This window comes from Orycteropus afer, unplaced genomic scaffold, assembly GCF_000298275.1.
Source record: "Orycteropus afer afer isolate SDZICR_OR568_19922 unplaced genomic scaffold, OryAfe1.0 scaffold00099, whole genome shotgun sequence".
NCBI classification, from domain to species: Eukaryota; Metazoa; Chordata; class Mammalia; order Tubulidentata; family Orycteropodidae; genus Orycteropus; species Orycteropus afer.
In genome coordinates this window covers 9172079-9199130 of record NW_006921686.1, presented here as the reverse complement: position 1 = coordinate 9199130, position 27052 = coordinate 9172079, and the positions used below count along the sequence as shown (strand labels likewise).

At 52.8% G+C, this 27052-nt stretch overlaps 2 protein-coding genes across 2 annotated transcripts in view; one reads left to right on the top strand and one right to left on the bottom strand.

The window, feature by feature from the left end:
* Positions 1 to 229: 229 nt before the first annotated feature.
* ITPKC (inositol-trisphosphate 3-kinase C) lies at positions 230 to 18739 on the top strand. Its single transcript, XM_007942974.1, has 7 exons — positions 230 to 1378; positions 6788 to 6887; positions 12400 to 12613; positions 13539 to 13743; positions 15860 to 15961; positions 16813 to 16884; positions 18536 to 18739. The coding sequence occupies exons 1-7, from the start codon at positions 230 to 232 to the stop codon at positions 18737 to 18739; spliced, it is 2046 nt and encodes a 681-aa protein (XP_007941165.1).
* A 2555-nt stretch (positions 18740 to 21294) lies between these two features.
* Positions 21295 to 27052, bottom strand: part of CUNH19orf54 (chromosome unknown C19orf54 homolog) — a 5962-nt gene continuing 204 nt past the window's right edge. The window contains exons 1-6 of the mRNA XM_042781222.1: positions 26886 to 27052; positions 23547 to 23615; positions 22985 to 23109; positions 22512 to 22641; positions 22348 to 22418; positions 21295 to 21632 (exon numbers count right to left, since the gene is read on the bottom strand). The exon at positions 26886 to 27052 is cut by the window's right edge and continues 204 nt beyond it. Coding sequence (XP_042637156.1) covers positions 21295 to 21632; positions 22348 to 22418; positions 22512 to 22641; positions 22985 to 23109; positions 23547 to 23615; positions 26886 to 27052 — 900 coding nt within the window. The remainder of the gene's footprint in view (positions 21633 to 22347; positions 22419 to 22511; positions 22642 to 22984; positions 23110 to 23546; positions 23616 to 26885) is intronic.

Here is a 27052-nt window from a genome sequence, read left to right as displayed (position 1 = left end):
ATGGGCGGGAGCAGGCCAGTCTCCGCCCCAATTACGTCACGTCCGGAGGGGCGGGGCCCCGGGGCTTTCCCCAAGACAGGGGAGTATCGGTTAACCCCTGTGTGGCCGGGCAAGCTGGAGCTCCGCGGGCCGGAACCTGAGCGTCAGGGCTCGCCAGCCACACCCCTCGCGGGACTTAAAGGGGCTGGAGGGGCCGGGTTGGGGTGAAGTCCGAACCGAGGGAGCGGGCATGAGGCTCTGCCCGTGCCGGGGAAGCCTGAGCGAGGCGGAGGCCGGGGCGCTGCCCGGAGCGGCCCGCATGGGACTGGAGGCGCCGCGAGGGGGGCGGCGGCGGCAGCCGGGACAGCAGCGACCAGGGCCCGGCTCTGGGAGTCTGGCGGCGCGGCTGGAGGGGGGCGGGCTCCGGGCCTGGATCGAGGAATCCAGTCTCCACACCGAACCCGAGAAGGCTGGCCTCAGGCCTGAGCCGGGGACAGACGATCCTTGGACAGAATCTAGGACAGACGGACAGGCTGAACTCGAGGCAGGTGGTCTGGGAGTTGAGACTGAGAGGCCCAGACAAAAGACAGAATCAGACAGGTCCAGCCTCCAGACACTTGCAGAAAGCAGCAGCCACTGGTCAGAGTTGGAGAGAGCCGGTGGTTGGACGGAGACTGAGAGGGATGCCTTTTGGACTGACCCACGAAGGTTCGATCTCCATTCTCAGCCGGAGGCCAGTGTCTGGACACAGCCAGGGGTCGATGGGCCTCGGACAGAGCTAGAAACAGATGGGTCACAGATCCTGCCAAAGAGGGACAGGGTCTGGGCTGGTGGCCTCTGGACCCACCAGAACAGGTCCAGTGCTGGGACTCAGCGGGCGGAGGCCTGTCCCTCAACGGAGCCAAGTGCCGACTGCTCATGGAAAGAAGTGTATACTGATGGCTCCAGGACACAACAGGGTACTGAAGGCCCCCTGACAGAGCCAGGAGCTGATGGATCCCAGATACTACAAGCTACTGAAACAGCCTGGCAACAGTCTGGGCCTGATGGTTTCCCAGTACAACAAGATACTGTTGGCTTCTGGACCCAGCCTGGAACTGAAGGACCCCAGACAGGCTACCTTTCGGAAGAGCCCAACCAAGATGGCTCAGTAGAGGAACCAGAAACTGGGGAGCTGGGGACTCACCTGTACTCTCACCTGGGGTGTAGTCCCCTGTGCTCCGTACCCCGGCTCATCATCACCCCTGAGACTCCTGAGCCCGAGGCCCAGCCAGTGGGACCCCCCTCCCAGTTTGAGGGAGGCAGTGGCGGCTTCTCCTCTGCCTCCTCTTTCGACGAGTCTGAGGATGATGTGGTGGCCGGGGGCGGAGGTGCCAGCGACCCCGAGGACAGGTCTGGGGTGAGTGGAACCCCTGCCCCTGAGCCACAGCCCCAGACCTCTTACCCCGCTGCCTGTAACTGAGATATGACTTGTTGGTTTCCTCTCAGCTCCCTGCTAGAATTTCATCTCCATCCACTGACTTCCTCCACCTGACACCCCTGGTTACTAACCCTCTCCAGGGACCCACCCCCCAACTCTCTCCCCACCCCCCAGTACTGGGTTCTAAAATGGAGGGCTGCTGACTGATTTCAGGGCACCCAAACCAAACCCATTACCATCGGGTTGATTCCAACTCATAGTGACCCCGGTAGGGTTTCCAAGGCAATAAATCTTTATGGAAGCAGACTGCCCATCTTTCTGTCATGGAGGGTTGGTGGGTTCAAACCGCCAACCTTTTGGTTAGCAACTCAATGCCTTAACCATGATGCCACCAGAGCTCCTTTCAGGGCGCCCAAGAACCTATGAAATTGTGAGACTGTGTGTAAATTCCATTTGCACTCGTAGTTTTGCAACAGGGGTCTGTAAACTCGATCGGTCCGTCTGGAAAATCTGTGATCCCCAAATCTGAAGAACACTGTAAGAGGGAGACAGAGAACGTGTGCTTTTTCTATCTCAGATTTCTCTATCTGCCTTCAAGGGCTTGGGAACTTTCTTCTCCACCTTTTAGCCCACTTGTACATTTTTCTAGGGAGTGAGCCAGCCCCCAGCTTTCATCAGCTTCTCAAAGGGCTGTGTGAACTGGAATGCCGAGGGAGCCCAGCCCAGCCAGGGACCCTCCCAGGCTCCCTTCACCCCCAGCCCTCCTCTCCTTCTCTACAGACTCTTATTTACAGCCCCCACCCTGGCCCCCGGCTTGGGTGTGGTTCAACTCCGTGAATCAAGAGGGCAGGCTGGCCAGGCAGGTTTGGCCTCACCTTGAGTTTGGAAGCCTAGTGCCTGCCCCTCGGTAGCATCAGCCCGGCTCTTATCACCCCATAGGCCTCCCTTAGGGACATGTTAGGAGCTCTGGTAGCGTAGTGCTTAAGGCACTTGACTGCTAACCAGAAGGCTAGCAGTTCAAACCCAACAGCCACTCCTCGGAAGGAAGGTAGTGATACCGCCTCAGAAACCCAAGGAGGGGTCGGGTCCGACTCAAAGGCACATAACAGCAACAACAAGAAGGGACATGTTCACATACATAGCCATGGACATGATGGACAGACTGACTTACCTCTACTTGCCAGCTGGGGCAAAGGAGCTGGCCCTCCAGGACTTCTGCCTTTCTTTGATTTTCTGTCTGTCTACTCACTCGTCTCCAGGATATCTCAGAACCCCTGAGCTGGAAGGAGGCAATACCACCATTAATAATAATAGCAGCTAGTACTCACTCATGCACAGCCCTGTGCTAAACTCTTTTAACTCATTTAATCCTCATAGGAGCCCTGTGAGGGAGATAGTATTATTACCCCCATTTTACAAATGAGGAAACAGGCACAGAGACCACACACCTTGGAAGACACAGAGCTGAGATTCGAACCCAGGTCATCTAGCGCCAGTCTGTGTTTTTAAATATTGCACCACTGCGCCATTTACTCTGGTGGCGTAGTGGGTAAGGCATTTGGCTGTTAACCAGAAGGTCAGCAGTTCAAACCCACCAGCTACTCTGCTGGAGGAAAATGAGGCCATCTGCTCCTGTAAAGATTTACAGCCTTCGAAACCCAGTGGGGGTCCCAATGACTTGGAATCAACTCGTTGGCACTGGGTTTGGGTTGTTTTGGGTGTGAGTGTCTTTTACTAATAATGATCATCAAAAAAAGAAAACAAATAAACCCCAAGCTCACTGTCATCAAATTGGTTCCAACTCATAGTGACTTCCATTGAGTTTCTAAGGCTATACTGCTTCATCTTTCTCCCACGGAGCAGGTTTGAACCATTGACCTTTTGGTTAGCAGCCAAATGCCTTAACCACTATATCACCAGAGCTCTTTATAAAAATGATCATGAAAACAAACAAACTCACTGCCAGGGAGTCGGATCCAACTCATTGCGACCCCTCCTTGGATTTCTGAGGCAGTATCACTACAGAAATAGATTGCCCAAACCCACCAGCCTTCTGGTTAGCAGTCAAATGCTTTAGGCACTATGCCACCAGAGCTCCCAATAATGATCATTGCCAACCTTTATTGAGCACTTACTATATACCCAGCTGTATTCTAAGTGATTTATACGCAGTCAGTCTTTGAAGCCTCAGAACAGTGCTGTGAAGTTGGGATGATGCTTATCTCCGTTTTCCAGGAGAAACTGAGGCGGAGACGGGAGCTCACTTGCTCAGGGTTGATGGGGCCGGGTCAGAGCCCGGCTTCTCACTCAGTTCTGACTTTAAAGCGCGGTCTTTAGCAAGCCCTGTTCTGTGTGGATCTGTCCCTAGCTTGCCTTCTTCCCAGGCTTTCCTATCTCCGGTTTTCTCTCATCCTTGTGGGATTTGCCTCCTGGGTGCAGGTCTGCCCGTCACAGTCCCTGCTCGGGCACCTTCCATGGCTCCCCGGGGCCTTTGGGATCGTGGTCAGGACCCCAGTCCTGCATTCAGAGCCTCCTGGTTTCAGGCTTCTCTTCTCTGCTCCTGACACCCTCTGCTGCCACTAAACCAAAGTACACGGTGTTCCTTGAACACTCTGCTGCCATCCAGCCTCCACACGTTGCTCAAGCGGTTCCCACTGCCCAGAATACCCTCGCTTCCTTTCGTTCTTGCTTCATTGTGAAATCCCGTCCAACCTTAAAGGCCCAACGTCCTTTGCTCTTTTCCACTTTCCTTCCTTCGTTTCTTTCCGCATCCACCCTGTACACCTCATCACACGACAGTCGCTGAACCCCTACTATGTGTTCATCCCTAATTTGGCTTTGCTGGAGACACAGGATTGACCATGACAGCCCTTGGTCCTGCCTTCATGGGGCTCCCGGGCCAGTGGGGGAGACAGACACATCAGGAGATGGTGATAGCTCAGAGTGATTAGGGCTGGGATGGGGGAAGCGCAAGGGATTGTGGGACTCAGGAAGTGAGTGGCCGGACCTGGAGAATCAGAGGGGGCTTCCTGGAGGATGGGATTGGTGAGCAGAGACCACCATGCAACCATCCGAGAAAGCCCAGATTAACCATTAGTTGTTAGTTGCCGTCTCGTGGATTCCGACCCTGGTGACCCCGCGTGTGCACAGTAGAACTGCTCTGTAGGGTTTTCCTTTCAGAAGCCAATCACGAGGTCTGTCTTCCAAGGTGCCTCTGAGTGAGTTCAAATTGCCAACCTTTTGGCTGGTATTTGACTGCTTAATCATTTGCACCAGCCAGAGAATCCTAGATTTTAAAAGTATAGAGAGAGTTGATACTAAATGTATTTATGATTTAAAATAAGACAGTCTCAACGAGTCTTTTTTAATCCAAGCAACGTTTTCTGAGCACTTGTTGTGTGCCAGGCCATGTGCTGGGGACACAGTCATGACCATGACCACCAGAGTCCCAGTCCTCAGGAGTTTATAGTCCAGCAGGAAGGTTGAGGGGAAGCCCCAGGACTGCAAGGCCTAATCAGAGCTGGAATCCTAGCACTGTGCTGTGTGATGTCAGGCAAGTAACTTCACCTCTCTGGTCCTCTGCTTCCTTTTCTGTAACCCAGGGACAACAGCCCTCCTGGGATTAAGTCATTGTGCCTGGAATGTTCTAGGTGCTTAGTAAACAGGAACTTTTATTAATCATCTCCTCCTCAGGGCTGGCAGCCCGAAGAGGAGAGGGATTGGCCCTTCCTAAATCCTGCACTCCAACTCTCTGAGGTCTGCTAGGCAGCTGGGCTCTGAGGGGGTGGGAGAGAAGAACATGCCCTTGATCCTGGGGAAGGGGGTGGGTAAGAGCCGCATGACTTCCTTCTCTGGAGAAGACCGAAATCCCTTGCTGACAAGTCCGACTCACTGTGACCCCGTAGGGCAGAGCACAGCTGCCTCACAGGGTTTGCAAGGCTGTAAATCTTTACGGAAGCACACTGCCACATCTTTCTCCCGTGGAGGGGCTGGTGGGTTTGAACCACTGACCTTTGGTTAGCAGCTGAGCCTTTTAGCCACTGTACCACCAAGACTCCTCAGAGGGGAGCTACTCTCCCAGAACTTGCTAAGTGCCTGCAGTGCACTTAGGGGAGAGGGGGGCAGGAGGGAGAGAGAGAATCAGACTTTAACTTTGTCTCAGAAAGCTCTTAGTAAGTCAGATTGATATAACCACATCCCTGTTTTGTATTTACTTTTCTGGTTTTTTGTTTTTGTTTTTTCCTCTCTCTGGATCTATTCACTATTCATCTTTTTTTTTTTTTTCTGTCATTACTTTCTTTGTCTCTCTCACTCTCTCTCTCTCTTTCTTTCTTTGTCATTTATGGACTCTACTGCCTCTGTATTAGTCAGTCAATCAGAATTTGCTGTACTTGCAAACCACCCCCAAGTCTCAGTCACTTCCAACAACAGAAGACTGTTTTGTTCCCATTACGTACTGGCCATAGGAGCTCTGGTGGCTAAGGCACTTGACTGCTAACCAGAAGGCTGGTTGTTCAAACCCACCAGCCACTCCTCGGAAGGAAGGTGGGGCAATCTACTTCGGTAGTGATACCGCCTCGGAAACCCAAGGAGGGGTCACTATGAGTCAGGTCTGATTCCACGGCACATAACAACACAACAACCTACTGGCCATGGGTTAGTGATGGGTGAGGGCTTTGCTCCACGGTGTCTTCACTCAGGGGCCCCAGCTGATGGGGACTCCAGCAGAAAGAACATGGAGTCCCATGTTGGCTCTCAAGGCTTCTACCCAGAAGTGACCCTTCTGCTCCCATTTCACTGGGCAAAGCAAGTCAGTGTCCTAAGTTCAGGAGGGCAGGGAAGTCCCTGGAAGGGGAAGAGCTGGGCCTGTGTGGTGAACAGCACTCAGGGCTGCCACAGTCTCTGTCTCTGTCCCCGTCTCTCTGTCATCACTTTGTCCCCCATGTCTCTCCGTGGGTCCAGCCATCCACTCGTACCTCTCCTTGTCCCTGGAAGATCTGACCTGGTTTAAGGACAGAGGGGGTCCTGTGTCGTCAGCCTTAGGAGAAGGGAGTTGTGTCGAGGTCTGGAGGCTGGTTGTTAGCACAGCCAGGAGTCTATCCTGACTCACACACTGGCTCTGTGAGCCAGAGAAGGATAGAGGCAGAGAGAAGCACAGATATAAAGAAGTGATGATGACAGGGACGGAAATGGAGGGAGACACGAAGTCTTTCCCTACATTTGCTGAGGTGTTGGAGCCACGAGTGCTGAGGAGGTGGGATCTGCCGAGCTTGGGAAGAGCAAGCTCGGGAAGCCTCTAGACTACCCTAGATCCCTCTTCTCACTGCACCTCTACTCCCACCCCTCCCTGGCCTTGACCCTGACCCCACCCTGCTCTGTCCTACACAGAACAAGCCATGGAAGAGGCTGAAGACAGTTCTGAAGTACTCACCCTTTGTGGTCTCCTTCCGTAAACACTACCCTTGGGTCCAGCTGTCCGGACATGCTGGTAAGAGCTGGGGGCGATGGACAGAGACCCCTGGGGCTGGGGAAAGGGCAGCTCTCTGAGCCTTAGTCTCCCCATATGTGCAGTGGGCTTGATGACAGCCCCTGTCTCATGGGGTGGTTATAGGAAGCACTGAGGCCTGGGACCAGCCTGTCACGCATCAGGGCGGATCCCAGTATGGGGGGGAAGGGCCCCGATTCTGGGGCAGATGGACCTGGGGTCCAGTCTCAGTTCTGCTCTTTATTGATGGATGAGCCTCGGCAAATCACTTTCCCTTGCTGGGCCTTAGTTTCCTCATCTGTATGTGGAGACAGTCATACCTCCTGTGCGGGCTGACTGAAGAGTTAATATCAAAATGTATATCAGACTGAGCCATAGCCCTCTTGTGAATGTCATTCCCTGTCCCTTCCCAGTGCCCAGCACATAGTAGGCCTTCAATAAATAAATAAATAGAGACTATAATGGCTTTCAGGAGCTCTGGTGGCATAGTGCCTAAGGCATCTGACTGCTAACCAGAAGGCTGGTGGTTCAAACCCACCAGCCACTCCTTGGAAGGAAGACTGGGCAATCTACTTCCATAGTGATACCGCCTTGGAAACCCAAGGAGGGGTCACTATGAGTCAGCTCCAACTCCACAGCAGTGGAGTTTATAATGGTTTTCGCACAGGTGTCCAGCACAGAGTAGCTCAGTGCATAGCACATAGTAGGTGCTCAATGAATAGTATCCCCTGATTTTTCTTTCTACCCAGACCTTGGTACGGTGTTTCCCACACACCACACTCATTCAGTATGTCATAATTTGCCATTTATCTTTTTACCTGAAGTTTAGCTCAGTACACAGTAGGTGCTCAATAAATGATAGCCCACTACTGTTAGTAGCCTATTACTATTGGTAATAGTCTTATTACCCAGCACTTAGCATAGTGGCCAGCACACAGTAGGTATTCAGTGTTGTTGTTGTTGTTATGTGCCGTCCAGTCGGACCTGACTCATAGCAACCCCTCCTTGGGTTTCCGAGGCAGTATCACTGCAGAAGTAGATTGCCCCACCTTTCTCCCGAGGAGTGGCTGGTACGTTTGAACAGCGAGGCTTCTGGTTAGCAGTCAAGTACCTAAGGCACTAGGCCACCAGAGCTCTCAGGTATTCAGTAGATAGCTCCATTTCTTCTCTTACCTGGAGCCCAACAGATGTTCCTGTTGCGCTCTCATAAAGTATCGGTGATTCAAATCTTCTTGCCATACTTGGTTCATTGTAGGTACCTGCTTAGTGGTATTTAATTTCTCCCCAGTGCCTGACACAGGGTAAGAAGACAAACAGTGCCCACTGTGCACCACTCTTGGTCCTCACAGAAACTCTAGGAGGGAGAGAATGTTTTCTAATTTTCCAGGTGAAACTGAGGCTCCCAGAGATGGGGTGGTTTGTGCACAGGCACGTAGCTGGCGAGGGACAGAGCTCCATTCGACCCCAGTGCCCTGGCTCATAACCACTGTGTTCTCTTGCGTCTTGAGCAACATCCCCCAAGCAACACAAACCTTCTTTTTGAAAAGAGTCTGACGGGAAAACAGGAAGAAGAATACAAACTAGGCGTTTGTTCTGTTCCAGCCCTGTGCTCACTCAGCACTTCCCATGAGCTCATGTTACTCTCCATAATGGAAAATTGGGATGGGGTGAGGTGGGCCGGCAGGGGAGACACTGGGACTGGGTGGTCTGGGTTCAGATCCACGCTTCCTTGCTGTAGGACTGAAAGTAATATAACTCTGCCTTGGTATTCTGAGCTGTGTAAGGGGGTAATAAGCTCACTGAGTGAAGAATAAATACGCTGGAAGATGGAAACTGGTTAGATCAGGTCCTGGCACCCGGCAGTGCTCAGGAAATGTTTCCTCGCTGGTCCAGCGAGCCCCTGACGTAGATTTGACTATGAGTCCCATTTTCCAGGCGAGGAAATTGACGCTCAGAGAAGTACAAGTACCACTTGTACTGAGTCACACAGCCCATGAGTGGCAGGCTTGGGAGATGTGGATCAAGATCCAATTCCAGACCTCACTTCCTGATCCCAGGAGCAGATCTGAAGGACTGGTGCTATTATTTAAGGAGACTGCTATTCCAGGCAATATGGTAGGCTGGAGAACTTTTTGAAACATTCAATTAAAAACAAAATAATAAAAAAGTAGAATTGCTAGATGAAATAGAAGAAGTACTGAAAAAAAAAAAAAAAACGCATCGCTGAGGAAGGAAGGGAATCCTCAGGGGTAAAAAAATGAAGAGAACTGGAAATAAGAGTATGGCGCTCTGGCGGCCCAGTGGTTAAAGATTTGGCTGCTAACCAAAAAGCTGGTAGTTCGAATCCACCAACCGCTCTGTGGGAGAAACATGAGGCAGTTTTCCATAGAGATTTATAGCTTTGGAAACCCTAAAGAGCAGTTCTACTCTGTCCTAAAGGGTTACTGTGAGTTGGAATTGACTTGATGGCAGTAGGTTTGGGTTTGTTTTTGGAGACAGTAGGATGTTGGTGTCATGGCTGCAGTGGAGGTGCATTCTGATTTTGACACCAGGGTCTGGATTTGCTTGGCCACTGTGTCAGTCAGCTATGCCCCAATCGTGCTGTGTAACTAACCACCCCACCTACAGTGCCTTAAAATAGTAGTCACTGATTCTCACTCAGGCATCTCTGGGTTGCCTGGAGTCAACTGTCTAGGCTGAGCTTGGCTGCCGGCGGAGCGGTGGGTCCAGGTATGCTCTGTGGGTCTCTAATTCTCCTTGGACCACTGGGACAGCCAAGGCAGGTTTTCCTAATGGCAGGGGCGGAAATACAAAAGGGCAAGCCAACCACTCAAGTGCATGTCAATAGCCCATTGGCCAAAACAAGTCACATGGTCCATCCAACATCAGTGGTCAGAAGGTATATCCCTGTTCCGGAGGTGAGGGGGGAGTGAGTGTTTGCCCTGGGTTTGAAGTCTGGTTGTGCTGCTGCTTTGCTGGGTGTCTTGCCCTCTCTGGACCTTGGTTTCCTCATTTGTAACATTGGAAAGTCGTATCGACTGACAGGATGTACAAGGACTAAAGATAACATGTATTTAGAGCTTTGATTCTTAATCAGTGGTAGTAATTGTGAAGACTTTGAGCCTGTATAATGTGAAAAACTCAAACTGCAACCCTATATAAAGCTGGGGCTTATTTTATTTTTTTCAGTTTTTATTGTGATTTGGGTGAACGTTTATAGAGCAAATTCCTTTTCCATACAGCCATTCATACACATTTTCTTTCGTGACATTGACTGCAATTCTCCACAATGTAACAGCTCTCTTCCTACATCATCCCCATAGTTACCTCTTCCCTGTGTCTTTGCCTCCCATACACTCCTGCCCCATGAGCTGTCTCCCTGTGCAAACACTGCCCTTCTGTTCCCCCATGATTGATCTTTCCAAGGAGTGTATCTTCCTGATGTAAATGTTCACCTCATATGCCTGTCTGTTGTTTGGCTGGAAGCCACAGGAGTGAGTTCAGTTCCGGACCTGAAGGGTAACTAGGGGCCATAGTCTCAGGGGTCTCACTAGGCTCTATCAGGCTGGCAAACCTGGTCTTTTTTTTTTTTATAATTTTGAGTTTTGTTCCACATTGTTCTCCAACTCTATCCAAGATCTTCTGCACCAATCCCCCTCTGAGTGGTTGACAGTGGTAGCTAGACACCATCTGGGTCATCTGGTGGTCATACAGGCGGAGGATCACGTGGTCTACCAGTTTCTTGGACTAATTGTTTCCATGCAGCTTTGCTTTTCTTTGTTCTTCTTTGTTCTGGGCGAGGAGAGACCCATTGTTGCTTGCTTTGCTTTTCTTTGTTCTTCTTTGTTCTGGGCGAGGAGAGACCCATTTGTTGGTTTTAGATGGCCACTTGCAAGCTTTTAAGACCCCAGTCATTACTTACCAAAGTAGGATGTGGAACAGTGTTTTTGTGTAGTGTGTTGTGCCAATTGAGCTTGATGTCCCCTTTGCCACGGTCTTGAGTCCACAGGTCCAACTACTTAATCCCTCAGGGTAGCTGGTGGTGGCCAAGAAGCTACCACAACCTTGCCCCTCGTCAAAAGCTAGGGCTTTTGAAGGCTGTTCCTCAGTGAAAAGATACATAGACCAGACCCAGGGTCAGCAAACTGGTTTTGTAAAAGGCTACATAATTAACCTTTTAGGTTTTGCAAGGCATACAGTCTCTGTTGTGAATTAAATCTGCGGTTGCTGCAGGAAAGCGGCTGTAGACAGTAGGTAAATACATGAGCATGTTGGTGTTCCAACACAACTTTATTTTATTTACAGAAACAAGCAGTGAGCTGAACTAGACAAGCTGTGTCCATCCGCAAAGAGGACAGTAAAGGAGCTTGTCCATCTTGATCATCTTTAGATCAGAGTTGGAAAGGGCAGAGCCCACCTAAGACTGTGTAAACAACCCTGCCATCTGTATGTGTTCTGGTCATTTTTGCTCTCTCCCCATTGCTGTAACTGTAATACAGTTGTCTTACTGCTTTAAACAAACAAACAAACAAAAAACCCAAGAACCTTCAAAACTCACAACTTAGCAGTGGTTAAAAAAGCCATGATCCTCACAGGTTTTGTGTTAGGAATTCAAACAGGGCCCAGTAAGGGTGGCTTATCTCTGCTCTATGATATTTGGGGACTCAGCTGGACAACTCAAAGTCTGGGGGCTGGAAACTTTTTTGGAGGGTCATTCACTCACACGGTTGGCAATTGATGATAGCTTTTGGCTGGGGCCTCAGCTGGGGTTTCCAGCTGGAAAGCCTTTATGTGTCTTCTCCATGTGGCTCCTTTGATTTCCTCACAATAGGGTGTCCTCAGACAGGTTGGATTTCTTACCTGGCAGATCAGGGCTGCAAAGGCAACATCTGTCAATAAGGCAGAAGCTGCATCTCCTTTTCTCACCTGTCCTCCGACGTCGCACAACCTCCCTTCTGCCACAGCCCTCCTAGATTCAAGGGGACAGGAAGTAGCTCCCACTTCTTGATGAGGAATGGCAATTCTAGAAGAGCATTCAGGACAGGAGATATTGTCGCCATCTTTGGATAATAGAGTCTAAAAATACATTTTCTACCAAAAGAATTTGGAATTCTAATCTACACTAAGTGTATGGTGCAGAAAACCCCAGACTGATAAATTAACTTAAATAGACCCCAGTTGTTAGCATCCTGGGACTCCAGGTAAAGGCAAAGGGAAATCTGCTCCAAAGAGTCATGCTCTTAGGACTAAGATCTCACCAAATTCCCACAGATGACCATTAGCTCAAAATCCAAAATTACAAAACAGATGAGGAAACCTGCTGTGAACAGGACTCAGTTTAAAGAACAGGCAGAAGAAATAGGCCCTTCCCTGCCCAGCCCTAGCCAAGATCTTGAGAGTTGCGAGAGACAACATTGCAGAAGGGGTGGGAAGGGTGGTGGTGGTGGCCAGAGCCTGCTGCACACAGGGAGGTGGAGGGATTCTCTTTCTGACCCAGTTTCTGACCCTCCCGTAGGTAACTTCCAGGCGGGAGAGGATGGTCGGATTCTAAAACGTTTCTGTCAGTGTGAGCAGCGCAGCCTGGAGCAGCTGATGAATGACCCCCTGCGGCCCTTTGTCCCAGCCTACTATGGTGTTGTGGAGAAGGGTGGCCAGATGTTCAACCAGATGGAAGACCTCCTGGCAGACTTTGAGGGCCCCTCCATCATGGACTGCAAGATGGGCAGCAGGTGTGGTCAGGGGCATTCGTGGAAGCAGGAGTAGAGGGTCAGGGTGGGTAGTCCTGAGGAAAGTGCCAATATACATCTCTACCAGCGATGGACGCAAGTTCCAGTTGTTCTATATTCTTGCCAACACTTTGTATTGTCTGTTTTTAAAATGTTAACCATTCTAGTGGGTGTGTAGTGGTATTTCATTGTGGTTTTAATTTCTATTTCTTGAATGACCAAAGAAGTTGAGCTGGTTTTCATATGTTAATCAGCTATATGGAAATTCTCTTTTGAGAAGTGCCTGTTTGAGTCTTTTGTCCATTTTTTTTAATTGGGTTATATTTTTCTTTTTGATTTGCAATTCTTTTTATATTCTGGATACCAGTTATTTATTGGATATATATTTTTTTTTCCCCCACTCTGCCATTTCAATCTCTTAATAGTGTCATTTGATAAACAAACATCTTTTTAAAACAAAAGGACTTTTAATTTAGTCCAGTCTGAAATTATTTTTGATTTATGAATAGTGCTTTTTGTGTTTAAGAGACATTTGCCTTCTCCAGGATCACAAAGATGTTGTTTGCGTCTACAAATTTTATGTGTTAACTTTCACATTTAGATCTGTAATCCATCTAGAATTAATTTTTGTGTTTGGTGTGAGGTAGGGGTTAAGGTTCATTTTATTTCCGTGTGGATGGCCAGTTGACTCAGCACCATTCATTGAAAACGCTTTCCTTTCCCCACTGAACTGCAGTGCCTTCCTTGCTATAAATTGGGTGAATGTACACGTGTCTCTTTGTGTGTTTTGTTCATTGCCATTGATGTATTTGTCTATCTTGTGCCAATATCACACCAAAGGCTTTGTAATATATTTTGGTACCAGGTGTGTAAGACCTCTGGGTTTGTTCTTTTCTAATTTCCCTTGTCACGTCCTCTCTGTCCCCAGGACCTACCTGGAGGAGGAGCTGGTGAAGGCACGGGAGCGGCCCCGACCCCGGAAGGACATGTATGAGAAGATGGTGGCCGTGGACCCTGGGGCCCCCACCCCCGAGGAGCACACCCAGGGCGCAGTGACCAAGCCCCGCTACATGCAGTGGAGGGAGACCGTGAGCTCCACCTCCACCCTGGGCTTCCGGATCGAGGGCATCAAGGTGAGAGCCTGTTGCTGGAGGGCTTGGAGCTAGATCTGAGGCCGAGCTTCCCAGGGACTGTGGGAAACAAGCAAGTTCCAGAGATGGCGGGAGATTGCAGAGGATGAAAACGTCAGGGCTGGTGGTGGCTCCACTCCCCTCTCCCACCACACCCTCAGAGACCAGGGTTGGTGTGTCCGTCTGCGTCTGCCGGAGCCTCTCTGACTCCATCTCCTCCTCCTCTGTCTCCTGCCTGGGTCCCTGCCCAGCCTCCCTGAACTCCTGTCTACCAAGCTCAGCCCCTCTGTTCTAACATCCAACACAGTACCCGGAACAATCTTGATTCTCCTTTAAAGAGGAAGTTATTTATTTTTCTTTTTTCATTCCTTGTATTTTTATAAATTAAATTTTGCACTGGTATTCTCACCTGTCCTTGGGTGGTGCCCACAGTTAAGCACGTAGCTACTAACAAAATGATGTAATCACTCAGCTGGCGGTTCACGACTCACCCAGAGGTGCCTTGAAAGGCAGGCCTGGTGATTCACACTGCCAGAAGCCAAAGTAACATTATAAAAACGTGTATGTTGAGAAACGTCTCTCCCAGCATTGCCAGTGTCCTTCCCATTTCGTCCCTACCCCACCTGCCTATTCATAGGAAACCACTTTATTCATTTCTAGTATTTATTTCTGCAAATATGAGCAAATGTGACGCATATCCTAAATTTTCCCCTCATTTTCTTACATAAAAGGTGGCATAGTATGCAGCTGATTGATACTTTGCCTTTTTCACTTAACCGTAATGTCCGAGAGAGTTTTCCATATCATTCCATAAAGAGCTCGTCCTTCCTTCTGTCTGTCTCTCTTTCTTTCTTCATCTGTGTAACACTCTCTTGTGGATGTACCACAGTCCCCTACAGACACTTGGGTTGTTTCCATGTTTTGCTGTAACAAATGGTGGCTTGTGAATCAGTCTGTACATATAACGTTTTGCAGGTGAGTACTTTTAGCTGTCAAGTCTATGCCTGGAAGCAGGACTACTGGGTCAAAGATGAAACACTCTGGTGATTTTGCTAGAGATGACAGAGTCCCTTCCCAGGTGTCATACGCTGTGCGTCCCACCAGCAACATATGAGAGTGACTCTTTCTCCACAGCCTTGCCTTAGCTAGCTTTCTAAGTTGGAAATCTGACTGTGTTGTCCTCAGGCTCCCAACCCCTCTGTGACTCCCTAGTGCCCTCAGGAGGAGTTTTCAGGCCTCCAGGGCCCTTCAGGGTCTAGCCTTTTCTCTGCTCTTCTTCCTTGTCTCTCTTCAGGCAATAGTGGGTGCCTTTCTTTCCCGCAGTGAGTTCTGTTCTTATCTGCCATAGGGCTTCTGCACATGCCTTTCCATCTGCAAGGAATATTCTTCCTGCTGCTGTTCTCCTGGTTGGCTCCCAGTCATTTTCCTGTCTTCTTTTTAAGTTTGCTTCCTCAGGGAAGCCCTCCCTGATTTCCACCCTACTCGATCACCCTACCCTCTTTACCTCCTCAAAGCTCCCTCTACACTTTGGTTTTTCTTCTCTTTCTCTGTGATTGTTTTAGCCAGAGTTTGCCTCCTTTATCTGAGGTGTCTGTCCCATTACCTCCAGGTTACTGGTGCCCTCACAGCACCTGCCAGAGTGGCAGAATGAGTTACGTGGCTTCCCTGAAAAATGACGTGAATCTCGTTTATTACCCGCTTACTCTGTGCCAGGCTCTGTGCTCTACATCCTACGTACCTAATCTCATCTAATCCTTATGGCAGCTTTGGGAGGTTGCTACCAACACAGTGCCCACTGGCCAGGTGAGGAAACCCAGGCTGAGGCAGGTACAACGACTTGCTTAGGCCGCCCAGCTGGCAAGCAGCCGAGTCACAATTCAAAGCCACATCCACTCCCCCACAGCCAACCCTTGGCTAGACTGGCTCAGAAGAACCGGTTGTTTAGGAGTGTGGCCTGGGGCTGGGCTTGGCTGGCTGAGTAGGCTGATTTGTCCTGAATGACAAGCAAACGTTGCAACAAGGAGATGGGTGAGTGGCCCGGGGAGGTGCCTGATGTTGCTCAGTGTTGGCGGTGGGAAGGAAAAGACATGACAGTCTTCCTTCAACCTGTGCCCTGCAGAAAGCCGACGGGACCTGCAACACCAACTTCAAGAAGACACAGGAGCTGGAGCAGGTGACAAAGGTGCTGGAGGACTTTGTGGATGGTGACCGCCGAATCCTGGTGAGAGGGACCCCACATACCCTGTGTGTCAGTTAGCTTTTGCTATGTAACTTCCGCACAACGTAGCAGCTTAAAACCACCACCGTTTATTACTGCTCCCTAGTTGGTGGGTCTTTGTTCTGCATGGGGGTTGGCTGACACCGGCTGGCTGTGCTCACACATCTGCAGTCATGCATCCTAGGCTGCCTGGCCTAGGATGACCTTGTTCACATGTCTGGCTGTTGGCTCAGGACTTGGCCATGCAGCTCTCATGATCCAGCAGGCTAACCTAGGCTTGTTCTCAGTGTGAAAGCAGGGATCCAAGATAATGGGCAAAATCACAGGGCTCAGAGGGGCGCCCTCATTTCTGCCATGTTCTGTTGGCCAAAGCAATGACCAAGCCTAAGTTCAACAGCAAAAATGAAACAGTTGCTGTTGACGCCAGCTCACAGTGATCCCGTGTGTGTCAGAATTGGACTGGACTCCTCCAGGGTTTCCAGGGGCTGATTTTTCAGAAATAGACCACCACACCTTTCTTCTGAGGTGCCTCTGGGTGGACTGGAACCAACAACCTTTGGGTTAGCAGCTGAGTATTTTAACCATTTGCATCACCCAGGGAGTCCAAGCCTAGGTTAAAGGGAAGGGGAACGGACCCTACCTTGTGATGAGAGGAGCTGCAAAGAATTGTGGGTCTTTGTGTAATCTGCCATGCTCTGTCCCACCCTGATACATCCCACCCCCTCCATTTTCCCCCTGGCTTCTCATATCCCATCCTGCCTTGGGGCCAGGCCACTCCTTTGGGATACGGGTGAAAGTGGGAAGGCTCCACAAAGTCCCACTGCTAACCAGGAAACCCTCCCTCTCTCCCACAGACAAAGTACGTGGCACGGCTAGAAGAACTTCGTGAAGCTCTTGAGAAGTCCCCGTTCTTCAAGACCCATGAGGTGTGAGCCCCGGCTGCCATGGGAGCTGTTGGGGGGGGCAGTTGTTGGGGCCCATGTGGCACCAAGGAGAAACCGTTGAGAGTCACAGGCCAAGGCTACAGAAAGGAGGCCCCAAGCTTTGGGGTTTGTGTTTTCAGGGTTGGCAGCAGAGGGGACCTTGGGGAAGTGGAGCAGTCTGGCTGGCCAGCTCTGCCACTCACCAGCTGGGTGACCCTGGGTCTCAGTGTCCCCCCTAACTGGGGAAGCATGGTAGTATTTTCCTTGTAGGGCTGCTGAGGGTGTGAGGTGACTGACTGGCAAGTGATGTTCAGAGCACAGAAGCACACTGAATCTGCTCTGGTTTTATAATTCTGATTATTGATGATTTTTGTTAGATACATTCCATGTTTCATGGATCCTGCCCTTCCCCACCAGCCTGAGTCTCTCTGGAAACGTTCACCTCCCTGGGGCTGGCTGAGAGGATTCACCCACAGGGAGCTTCTCCTCTCTGCAGCTTTTCCATCTCCCCCTCAGTCCCCTCTCATCTCTGCCTCCTGGTGTCACTGAGTTTCTGACAGAGCACTGATCTAGCAGCTGGGCTGACGAGTCCATGAGAGCCTGGGTAGCTGTTCCAGGTGGCCTCAGTCTCGCACCTGTAGGGTGGGGGGGACAGTGGCATTACCTCATGGGGGTCGGAAGGGTGAAATGAATTAATGCAGCAGAAGCCTGTCCATAGTAAACCTCCATATGTGCTGGTTTATATTATGTTTGGCATCATCAAGGTCACATGGATTGTCCTTGTTACTGCCTTTGGGCTTTCCACAGGAGTTGGAAAGAGGCCTGGGGTCCCCATCTTATCCATCCTTACGTTTCATGTTGCCTGCTGAGTGATTTAGTTTCAATAATAACTTGGCAAACACTTAGAACTCAAGAGACACTTCCCAACAAAATTGGGACTCCCAGCTGCCCTTGATAGATTGGGAGACATGGCAACATCTTGCCACGTGCCAGTACCTTCTGGGGCTGGATGGTGCCTGCCCACCTGTCCCGGAATCTGTGTGCTCTGGGACAGTGGCATTTGAAGCCCAACTCAGGAAGAGGGGAGGGGCTTGCAAACCCAGAGTTAGGTGAAGGAAGCTACCATTGCTAATAGAGACCATCGCCCCTTGCCAGAGGGGACCGAGGCACTTAGTGGCTTGGGGAAGTAGGGGCTGTTCCCATTATCCTCACTCTATAGACAAAGAAGCTCAGGGCTGGAGGGAGAAAGCCACCTGCCCAAGGCCACCGCCAGCAGGTCTCTGGGGCAGGTAGTTGCTGCCCTTTTCATGGGAAGGGCATTTTCCAGTTCCTTAGTCCCCAGTGGACTCGCTTGATTTATTCAGAATCCTGTAGACATTGGAATTTGTACCCCGAGCTGTAGAAAGGGTAATGTGCTCTGTGCGTCACAGGCTTAACTACACACATAATATGCATAGTGACCTTTGAAGTCAATGCTACCATTATCCCAGTTTATAGATGAGGAAGCTGATACACAGAGAGGTTAAGTCGCCTGCCCGAGGGCACACAGCCAGCAAGTGACAGAGCAGCCTGGCTCCAGGGGTCATGCTGTCAGCTACCCTCCTCTGCTGCCTGCTGGGGAGGAAACCTGACCTCCCAACCTCTCTCCCTGCAGGTGGTGGGCAGCTCCCTCCTCTTTGTGCATGACCACACCGGCCTGGCCAAGGTCTGGATGATTGACTTTGGCAAGACAGTGGCCCTGCCTGACCACCAGACACTCAGCCACCGGCTGCCCTGGGCTGAGGGCAACCGTGAGGACGGCTACCTCTGGGGCCTGGACAACATGATCCATCTCCTTCAGGGGCTAGTCCGGAGCTGACACACACGCCCACTGCCAGATTTATTTATTGGATGGTGCCAGTCCAGCTAGAGGAGCCCGAGATGCCACGGGTGGCTGAGGTTGGCAATGGGGGAGCTGATCCCAGGGATTGGAGATGTGGGGTTGCATACCACAGAAGACCAGTGTGGAAGGCCTGAGGGGCCCTGGAGACCAGGTAGCCCAGCCCTTTCATCACATGGGCATTAGAAGCACCTAAGGAGGGAGTGTGGCACGGCCAAGTCTCAGTCAGCAGAACCGGAACTGGGTCCCCTAACAGCCAGGGAGATTTCTGAGGGGCTGCTGGAGGCCACGGCAAGACCACACCACCCTCAGAGAACAGAGCAGATGGCATGGGGTTCAGGCTTGACACCATGCCTGACTACAGCCAGAAATGATGACGTAATCACCCCTCGCCAGACCTCCCTGGCCAGGACTCCGAGGCCAGCAGCTGGGTTAGGTTCCTCTTTGGTTCCCAGAAGACTAGGCATCCACTGTGAACAGATGCTGGGGCTGCGTCAGTTGGCCTGGGGGGGTTATGCCCAGGCTCTCCATCTGGGGGTGTTCCTGTACTCCACTGCAGGCTCTGAGGAGGATGTGACGTCATGGGATCATCAGCTGACACGACCCACAGTCCCATGCTTGTTGCTGACACTGGCAGGTGGCCTGGCCTGCCACCATGGCTGCCCTTGCTCCCCAGGGGACCCTCCTGGCTGACCTTCTGTAAACCAAAGCCACAGCCGCCCCCGAGCCTCTGAGCTAACACTGACCAAACAGCCTTGTCCCTCAGTGCACCACTTCCAGCCTCAGGACTTCCTGGCTCGCCTCCCTCCCTCCTCCTCCTGGACCGCTGTGGCAGGAAGGGGTCTCAGAGGCAAGGAGCAGGCTTCCCCCTTGGGAAAGAGAGTGGCCTCTGCGTGAAAGGTGTGCGGGGCTGGGGGCTCACTGCTGCGACGCTGAGCTTGCAACCCGGCCAAACCAAAGACTGGCCGCCTGACGTGGCCCCTCGGCCCCTGTCACTGCCCTCCTGGCCCTTCAAGGTGGCCTTGGAGAGGACAGGCACCTACCTCTTCCCCAAGCTGAAGCTCTGACGTCACCTCTAGGCCCGAGGAGATGACCTCCTTTCCTACTGACCTTTATACTATTTATAAGAGGTAGTTGTTAGGTGAGGTGGCATTGGGGCTGTAGGAGGCAGGGCCTCGCTGTGCCTCCCCCCCATGATGCCCCAATAAACAGAACACTCAGTCAGCTCTGTGGAATGCTTTCTTTGGCATCTGGGGTGCGTGGGCTGGACTCTCAGCCTGAGCATTAGTGCTGGGGCGGGGGATAATGGCATAACGATCACCCTGGGGCAGAGAGGCGGCACCGCGTTGGTTCACTCCCGCCTGGCTCTGTACTGGGCGGTGCAGGGGCACAGTCGTGACCAAGAGGGCTCCAAGCCTGCCTTCAAGGGCTCCCGGGACAATGCAGCCAGAGTACTAACCAGGACCGGTCAGGCTGGGATGGGGGGTTATAGGCAGGAGGGGTCAGGCCAAGACGGGGGAAGGTCCGGGTTTGGGCGAGATGGGGAGTGCAGGCACGAGGCTTCCATTTTGTTAGAAATACCCCCTGTGCACTCTCCTAACTGAAAACCTGGTTGGGCGCGGGGGACACAACAGTGAGCAGACAGAGCTGTTCCTCCCCTTTCCGGGCACCCAACCCAGCTGGGCGATGGCTGTTCGCTAAGGAAACCATTGTGTGCGCTCTGGGTGTGTACGTCTGCAGAGAAAACACAGCCTGCGACAGGTGCCGTGATGAAAAGGGTCCGGGAGGTGGGAGCCAGCCGGCTGCCTGTTAGCATGAGTCCTGGTCCTGCCCCGGGGAGCCCAGTGACCTCAGGCCAGGAGCTGCTCTTCTCTGGGCCCCTGTAAAGGGGGTAATCCTGTGCCACCCTTGTGGGGCTGGCGGATTGAAGAGTTACTGCAAAGCATGGGCCTAGAGCACAGAGGCTGGGGTAGGGCCTCGCCTGGGCCGAAGGACCTTCCCTGAGGAAGTGACACTTGACTGGCCTGAGCCAAGATGGGACTTAAGGAGCCGTCGGTGAGGGGGAGGGGGGAGGGTCTCAGGAAGGTAGATGACACGTCAGGGCCAGCAAGGCCAGCATGGCTGGAAGGCAGGAAATGTGGGGAAGACACACGAAGTGGGGCCTGGTGTCTCTGGGCTCCCGCAGATCACGGGAGTTAGCCCGTCCTGTGAGTGATGAGGAGCCCCTGTGAAAACAGACTGAGGGGGCAGCAGGGGCCCCAGCGAGGAGGCTCTTGCAGATGCCAGGGAACAGAAGGTGGTTGCCAGTGAGTCCCGACACAGGAGTGCTTAGCAGTGGGGGTGACGGGCTGGTGTGGGGTTGAGACTCGATGGAGAGGTATGGGGGACTCCATGTGAGGGGTCACTGGGCTGGAGGCCCTCAGAGAGCCAGCCCAAACTCCCGGTTGTTCCACAGAAGCAGCAGGGACACTGCACAGGTGACAAAGCCAAGCTTGTGGCCGGCCCCGTTAGCCCAGGCTCAGGGCTCTAGCAGGCTAGTGGCTAGCGCCGTGCGGTCTGAGGAGCAGGGCCTGGCCACACAGGCCAGACCGCACCCCGCCAGTGGGCACCACATACGACCGGCCATCGGCAGCCCGTGATGGCGAGAAGTCCGTCAGCTGCAGGTTGCTCTCCTGGACCTGGTCGTAGTCCCACAGCTGGTAGTGCCAACTCTTGCCCTGCTTGGAGAGCAGGTAGACGGTCCCCAGGGAGCCTTCCTTGGGCAGGGGTGGCGGCTGGCAAGGTGCGCTGGGCACTGGGTGGAACAGGCCCGCTAGTTCAGGGTCTTCTGCATAGCCAAGCCTGGGCACGTCTGGCACACCCAGGAGGACGCCTGGGAGGAGAGCAGCAGCAGACTGAGTCCTGCCCATGTCAGGGCCCAAGGAATCCCCCACAGCCCTCCAGGGTTACAGATAAATTAACAGAGGTCAGGGGTCACACAGCTGGGCTGGGATTGGGGCCTAGGAGTCAGGCCGCAGGGCCACAGGCATTTTAAGCCTGTCAGCATGGGGAGGTAGAAAGGCCAGTGTTAAACAGAACACCACTGTCACACTGTGTCCAGCAAAGACATACTCAGAGAAGGGCCCTCAGGCCACACGGCCCAGATGAGGCCCCGGACCCTGGACCAGGCATCCAGACAGGCACAAACCCTATCTTCTTTTGAGCAGGTGGAGGGAGAACAGTGTGACAGCTAACACCAACTGAGCACAGGTAGCGGGCTGGCCATCATCTGTGTTTCTCACTCCTGGACTCTGAGGCAGGTGGGCACCATGATAACTCCCATTTTCCAGATGGTGAAATGGAGGCCCAGAGAGGTGAAGAAACTTGTCTGGAGTCACAGAGCCCAGAAGCGGCTAGGCCAGGCCTGGAGCTCAGGCTGTTGGGTCTGTGTGGGTGGAAACTCTGATTGGCAGCCACAGCACCTAAGACACCTGCCATGTCAGGTCCAGTGCTAAGTGCCTTGTGTGGACAAGGAGGCGCGCATGACGAGAACAAGGGGATGGAGTGGGAGGCAGGCAGCCTTGGGCCTGGAGGGGTGTTGCACCCACCTGCGCTCACTGCCCAGTGGGCCTTGTAGCCCTTCCTCTGACACGGCTCATGATTGAAGTCTTCATCGTAGCTGGTACTGGCGTTAAGGTCAGAGCTATGGTCTGGGGGGTGGCCCAGGGACTTTCTGCCATCCCACCTTGCCCTCTCCCTGACCCTGGGATACGGGATGAGCAGAGGGTATCCAGCGATGAGATGCTGCAGGACGCGGTCTCTGTTGGGACCACCCAGGCCACCACAGAGTAGCTCGGCTTGGCAGCCCAGGGCCTCCTGGGCCAGCCTGCCCATGTCAGCCACTGCAGGGTGACGGCAGACACAGAAAGAGGCCTTACCACGTGCTAGGCCCGATCTCCATGGGGCTGGATACCTCTAACCCTCACCACTCTCACCACCTCTTCTGCGCAAATGCTAAAAATGAGGCACAGAGAGGGTGATCTGCTTGCTCCAGGCCACACAGCAAGGAGATAGCTCTGCTATCTGAGGCCGGTGGGCCAGCTCGGCTAGGATTTGGAACCCAGTGTCCACCTCGTAACTACTCTGCAAAAAGGGCCTGAGGAATAACGTGAGAACCTGCCCCACCCCTGGCAGTGCTGTCCCTAGCCCCAGCAAGTGAAGACCACCCTCCAGCCCCTAGCTCACCAGAGAACATCTCCCCTTGCGCGGTATAGCCTCTCTCCACTGCCACCTGCAGGAGTTTCTCCAGGGGGACACCGTTGGGAGGTGCTAGGAGAGTGCCTGCCATCCACAAGGCCACCAATCCACACCTGGGTAGAGACAGGCAGGGGCCCACCCCTTGACCCCTGTCATTTAGTTACTGGACCCCCTCTCCACAGGAGCTGGAGTGTGGGGACCGGGTTTGCTGCCCTGGGGAAATCCTCCTCCCATCTCCCAGGCCAGGCGGGAAGAAACCTGACGCCCATCACGGGGACAGAGCCCAGGGCTGGAGGGACTAGGAGGGAGGGTGGGAAGAGGCACCAGTATGGGGTTAGAGAGGATGGACCAGGTTCACTTGTTCACCCATGCATGTGTCCATCCACTCACTCATTCATTCCAAATCTCTGCTCATTACGCATGCAGCCGCGACCCTGCCCTGGCAGGTGTCCCCTTCCTTCCCAGCCTGCCTCCAGGCGAAGTCCAGCAAGGGCAGAGGCTCACGGCACAGGATGGGTGAGAGGGTAGGGTCCCAGCTCAGAGCACGTACTGAGGGCCTTCCTGGATGAGGGACGGCAGGTCGGCACAGAAGAGGATCCACTGCAAGTCACTTCTGAAACTAAGAGTGACACTTGGTCAGGTGAGGACAGCTCTGCGAGCCCGCCTCCAGGTCTGGTGCAGAGGGGAAGGTAAGGGCTCGGAGGCCTGGGTGTCTAAGGCCCCACGGCGGCTCCCGGCTCCTCACTGAGAGGCTCCTTGTCCCGATGAGGCACCTGCCCTCCCCGAGCCTCAGTTTCCTCATCTGGCCATCAGGAATCACCCTGCCCCCTGGCCCTTCTCAGCTACTGAGGGGGCGAAAGGCAGATGTGCCAAAGCCGTGTAACTAGGAGCCAGACAAACTAGAGGAGATATCTCTAAGGAGAATGTAACACTTATGCTGTTAACCATAAAACCACTCACTACCACTGAGTCGATTTCGGCTCATAGTGACCCTCACTGGGTTTCCAAAGCAATAAATCTTTATAGAAGTAGATTGTCCCATCTTCTTTCCATGAAGTGGCTGGTGGGTTTGAACCGCCGACCTTCTGGTCAGCAGTCAAAAGCTTTAAGCCCTGTACCACCAGAGCTCCTTTACACTTCTAAGTGAGGTGAAAAGCCCTTAACGTAAGTGAGATTTCCGAGACTCAGTCAAGACTCTCAAGGAGTCCTCACCAGCCCCACCCTTGGGGAGACCAGGGGGACAGCTCCAGTGACCTCACCCTCCTCCCTCTGCCCCAGAGCTCAGGAGGGGACAGGCATTGCGCTCTGTTCCCATCCTAAAGTCAGTGAGAAGGGGAGGCTGAAGGGCAGAGCTCCTGGTCCCAGGTTTGGAGGCCCCTCCTGACCGGTGACAGCACCGTGGTTAAAAGCTGAAGCCATGCTGACTAGGTGCAAATTGGACCCTTCCTCTCGTTAGGAGCTCTGGTTGCCCTATGGTTAAGGGATTGGGCTGCTACCAAAAGCTTGATGGTTCGAACTCACCAGCTGCTCTGCAGGAGAAAAATGAGGCAGTCAGCTTCTGTAAAGCCTCCCAGCCCATGAGTTGCTATGGGAAGATGACAGCACAGTCGTTGAAAGTGTGAAGCCACTCTGCCCAGCTGCATATTGGCCTTTTCCTCATGTTAGAGCTTAATTTCTAAAGCACTAGGGCTGTGGAAGGTTGTAGCCTACAGTAAGGAGCTCTGGTGGCGTAGTGGGAAGGCTACTAACCAGAAGGCTGGTGGTCTACAGTGTTCTGATGCCAGTTGAGTTCTTTCTGACCATTAAACCAGCAGTGTGGCCACACAGAGAAGTCTGGGACAAACCTGGGGGCTGCAGTTTGCCTTCAGGAAGTGTGGCTGGAAGTGCATTATGTTCAAAGAACTAGGGAACTTGCCTGGGCGTGTCCCTATCTAATTTAAAGGTTGGGGTCATGAGTCATACCTGGACCACCCTGTAGCCAGGTGGTCATGCCCCAGAACCAATCCTGAAACCCCTTTAATCTCCAGTGTGTACTTATCCCAGTCCAGCTCCTTCCCTCGCTCTGCAGTCCCGCCGGCCATAGTGATGGACTGATTTGCCATCAGTCAGGATCTGGCCCCTTCCTTCACCCTCTATAAACGTGATGAACACCATGACGGTGACTCAGGGGCTCCGTTGGACTTCTGTACTGTGCACATGCTGACGGTTTCCCTCCTGGGCGACTGCCTTTGTTGTGTCTCTGTCCTGTCTAAGGCTTAATAAAAAGGTCCCTGTTGCACCTGTTACAATCTGGGGCCTCTTTTCTCCTAACACACTCTTAATTCTGCGGTTCAGTGACTTCACCTCTGGGAGCCTGTTTCCTAATAGATCCTATCTCACTGGGTTGCTGAATCAAGGAAGTTAATCCAAAACACCCTTAGAAAGGTGTCTGATGTATAGAGAGCACACAATAACCACCCCTCCAACATAAAAACAACCAAACCCACTGCCATGGAGTCAATTCTGACTCACAGCGCCCCTAGAGGACAGGCTAGAATCGCCCCATAGGGTTTCCAAGCTTTCAAATCTTTTGGAAGCTGACTGCCTCTACTTTTTCCCATGGAACAGCTGGTGGATTCAAACAGTGACCTTTTGGTTCGCAGCTGACTGCCTTAATTACCACGACACCAGAGCTCCCCCCCCCCCCCAATAACAGGTGGATGTTATTTGTGTTCAACTGTGGTTGGGGCATTTAGAACAGACTGTCAGCTCCTGGGGAGCTCTGGTGGCCTAGTGCCTAAGGCATATGACTGCTAACCAGAAGGCTGGTGGTTCAAACCCACTTTGGAAGGAAGGTTGGGCAATCTACTTCCGTACAGACACCGCCTTGGAAACTCAAGGAGGGGTTGCTATAAATCAGATCCAACTCCACCTCCACGGCAGTGAGTTTGGTTTTTTGGCTTAGTCAGCTTCTGAGGAGAGCTTGGAAGTTTCCTCTGAGTCTAGGCAAGTCACTCCCTGCCTTGCTCCCCCCAGACCCCATCTCACTTGAGCTCAACCTCCCTCCCCTGCCCACCACCTCAGCCCTGGGCCAGGGCCCTCCCCTGCAGCCTAGGTCCTCCAGCCTCTTCCCTGGGCTCTCGGCCTTACCTCACCGCATACCATCAATCTCCACAGTCAATGGCCCACAGGTAGCTTCTTTCCACACTCCCCAGAGCCCTCAGGACAAGGTCCAACCCCCATTACATGGCCCACCAGGCTGCCTCCTGTGTGATCTGGCCCCCATCCCTCTTTACCACCTCCTGTACCAGGAGCTCTGGTGGCGTAGTGCCTAAGGCATCTGACTGCTAATCTGAAGGCTGGCGGTTCAAACCCACCAGCCACCCCTAGGAATGAAGGTTGGGCAATCTACTTCCATAGTGATATTGCCTCGGAAACCCAAGGAGGGGTCGCTGTGAGTTGGATCCAACTTGACAGCGGTGAGTAACCTTAAGGAAATCTTTGCAGTTCCCTGAAAACCACATGCCCTCAGGAACTCTGGGCCTCTCCCCAACCTGTTTGCTTTACCTCCTCACCCATCCCCCATCCCCTGCAAGACTTGCTCAACAAGCACTCAGGGCTCCCCTCTTCCAGGGAGCCCCTCAGGCTAGGTCAGGTACCCCTTTTGGTCCCTCTCTCCACAGCCCTGACGCCTGTGGGCTGCCACTGTTTGGTGCCTCCTCCATGGAACTAGGCGCTTGTGGTGGCAGGGGCCTTCCTCATCACTGGAGGCACAGTCCCACTGGAAGGTTCTAAGGAGGGGACTGAACCAATCAGGCTGTTTGACCTCGAGGCAACAGGAAACCCCGAGAGATGGCTGCCACTGCAGGGGGCAGGTTAGATGGCTGAGTGGGGGAGGTGGGGACCCTACCGGTCCTTGCGCAGCTTCAGAAGCCTCTTCACGTCCTCTCTGCCCGTGGGGACCGGACCAGCCTTCTCCAAGGCCTCCTTCAACAGCTGGCTCTTTTCCATTCCGAAGACGTGAGGGGGAGCAGGCCCGGAAGCCGGGGGTGGAGGCGGCAGTGGGGGGGGTGGGGG

Bases quoted from the DNA above. Each gene is read 5' to 3' on its own strand.
- ITPKC (XM_007942974.1), top strand. From the start codon at position 230: ATGAGGCTCTGCCCGTGCCGGGGAAGCCTGAGCGAGGCGGAGGCCGGG. The intron at 13,744-15,859 runs GTGAGAGCCTGT...TGTGCCCTGCAG, and splicing joins TCCGGATCGAGGGCATCAAG to AAAGCCGACGGGACCTGCAA. The intron at 15,962-16,812 runs GTGAGAGGGACC...TCTCTCCCACAG, and splicing joins ATGGTGACCGCCGAATCCTG to ACAAAGTACGTGGCACGGCT.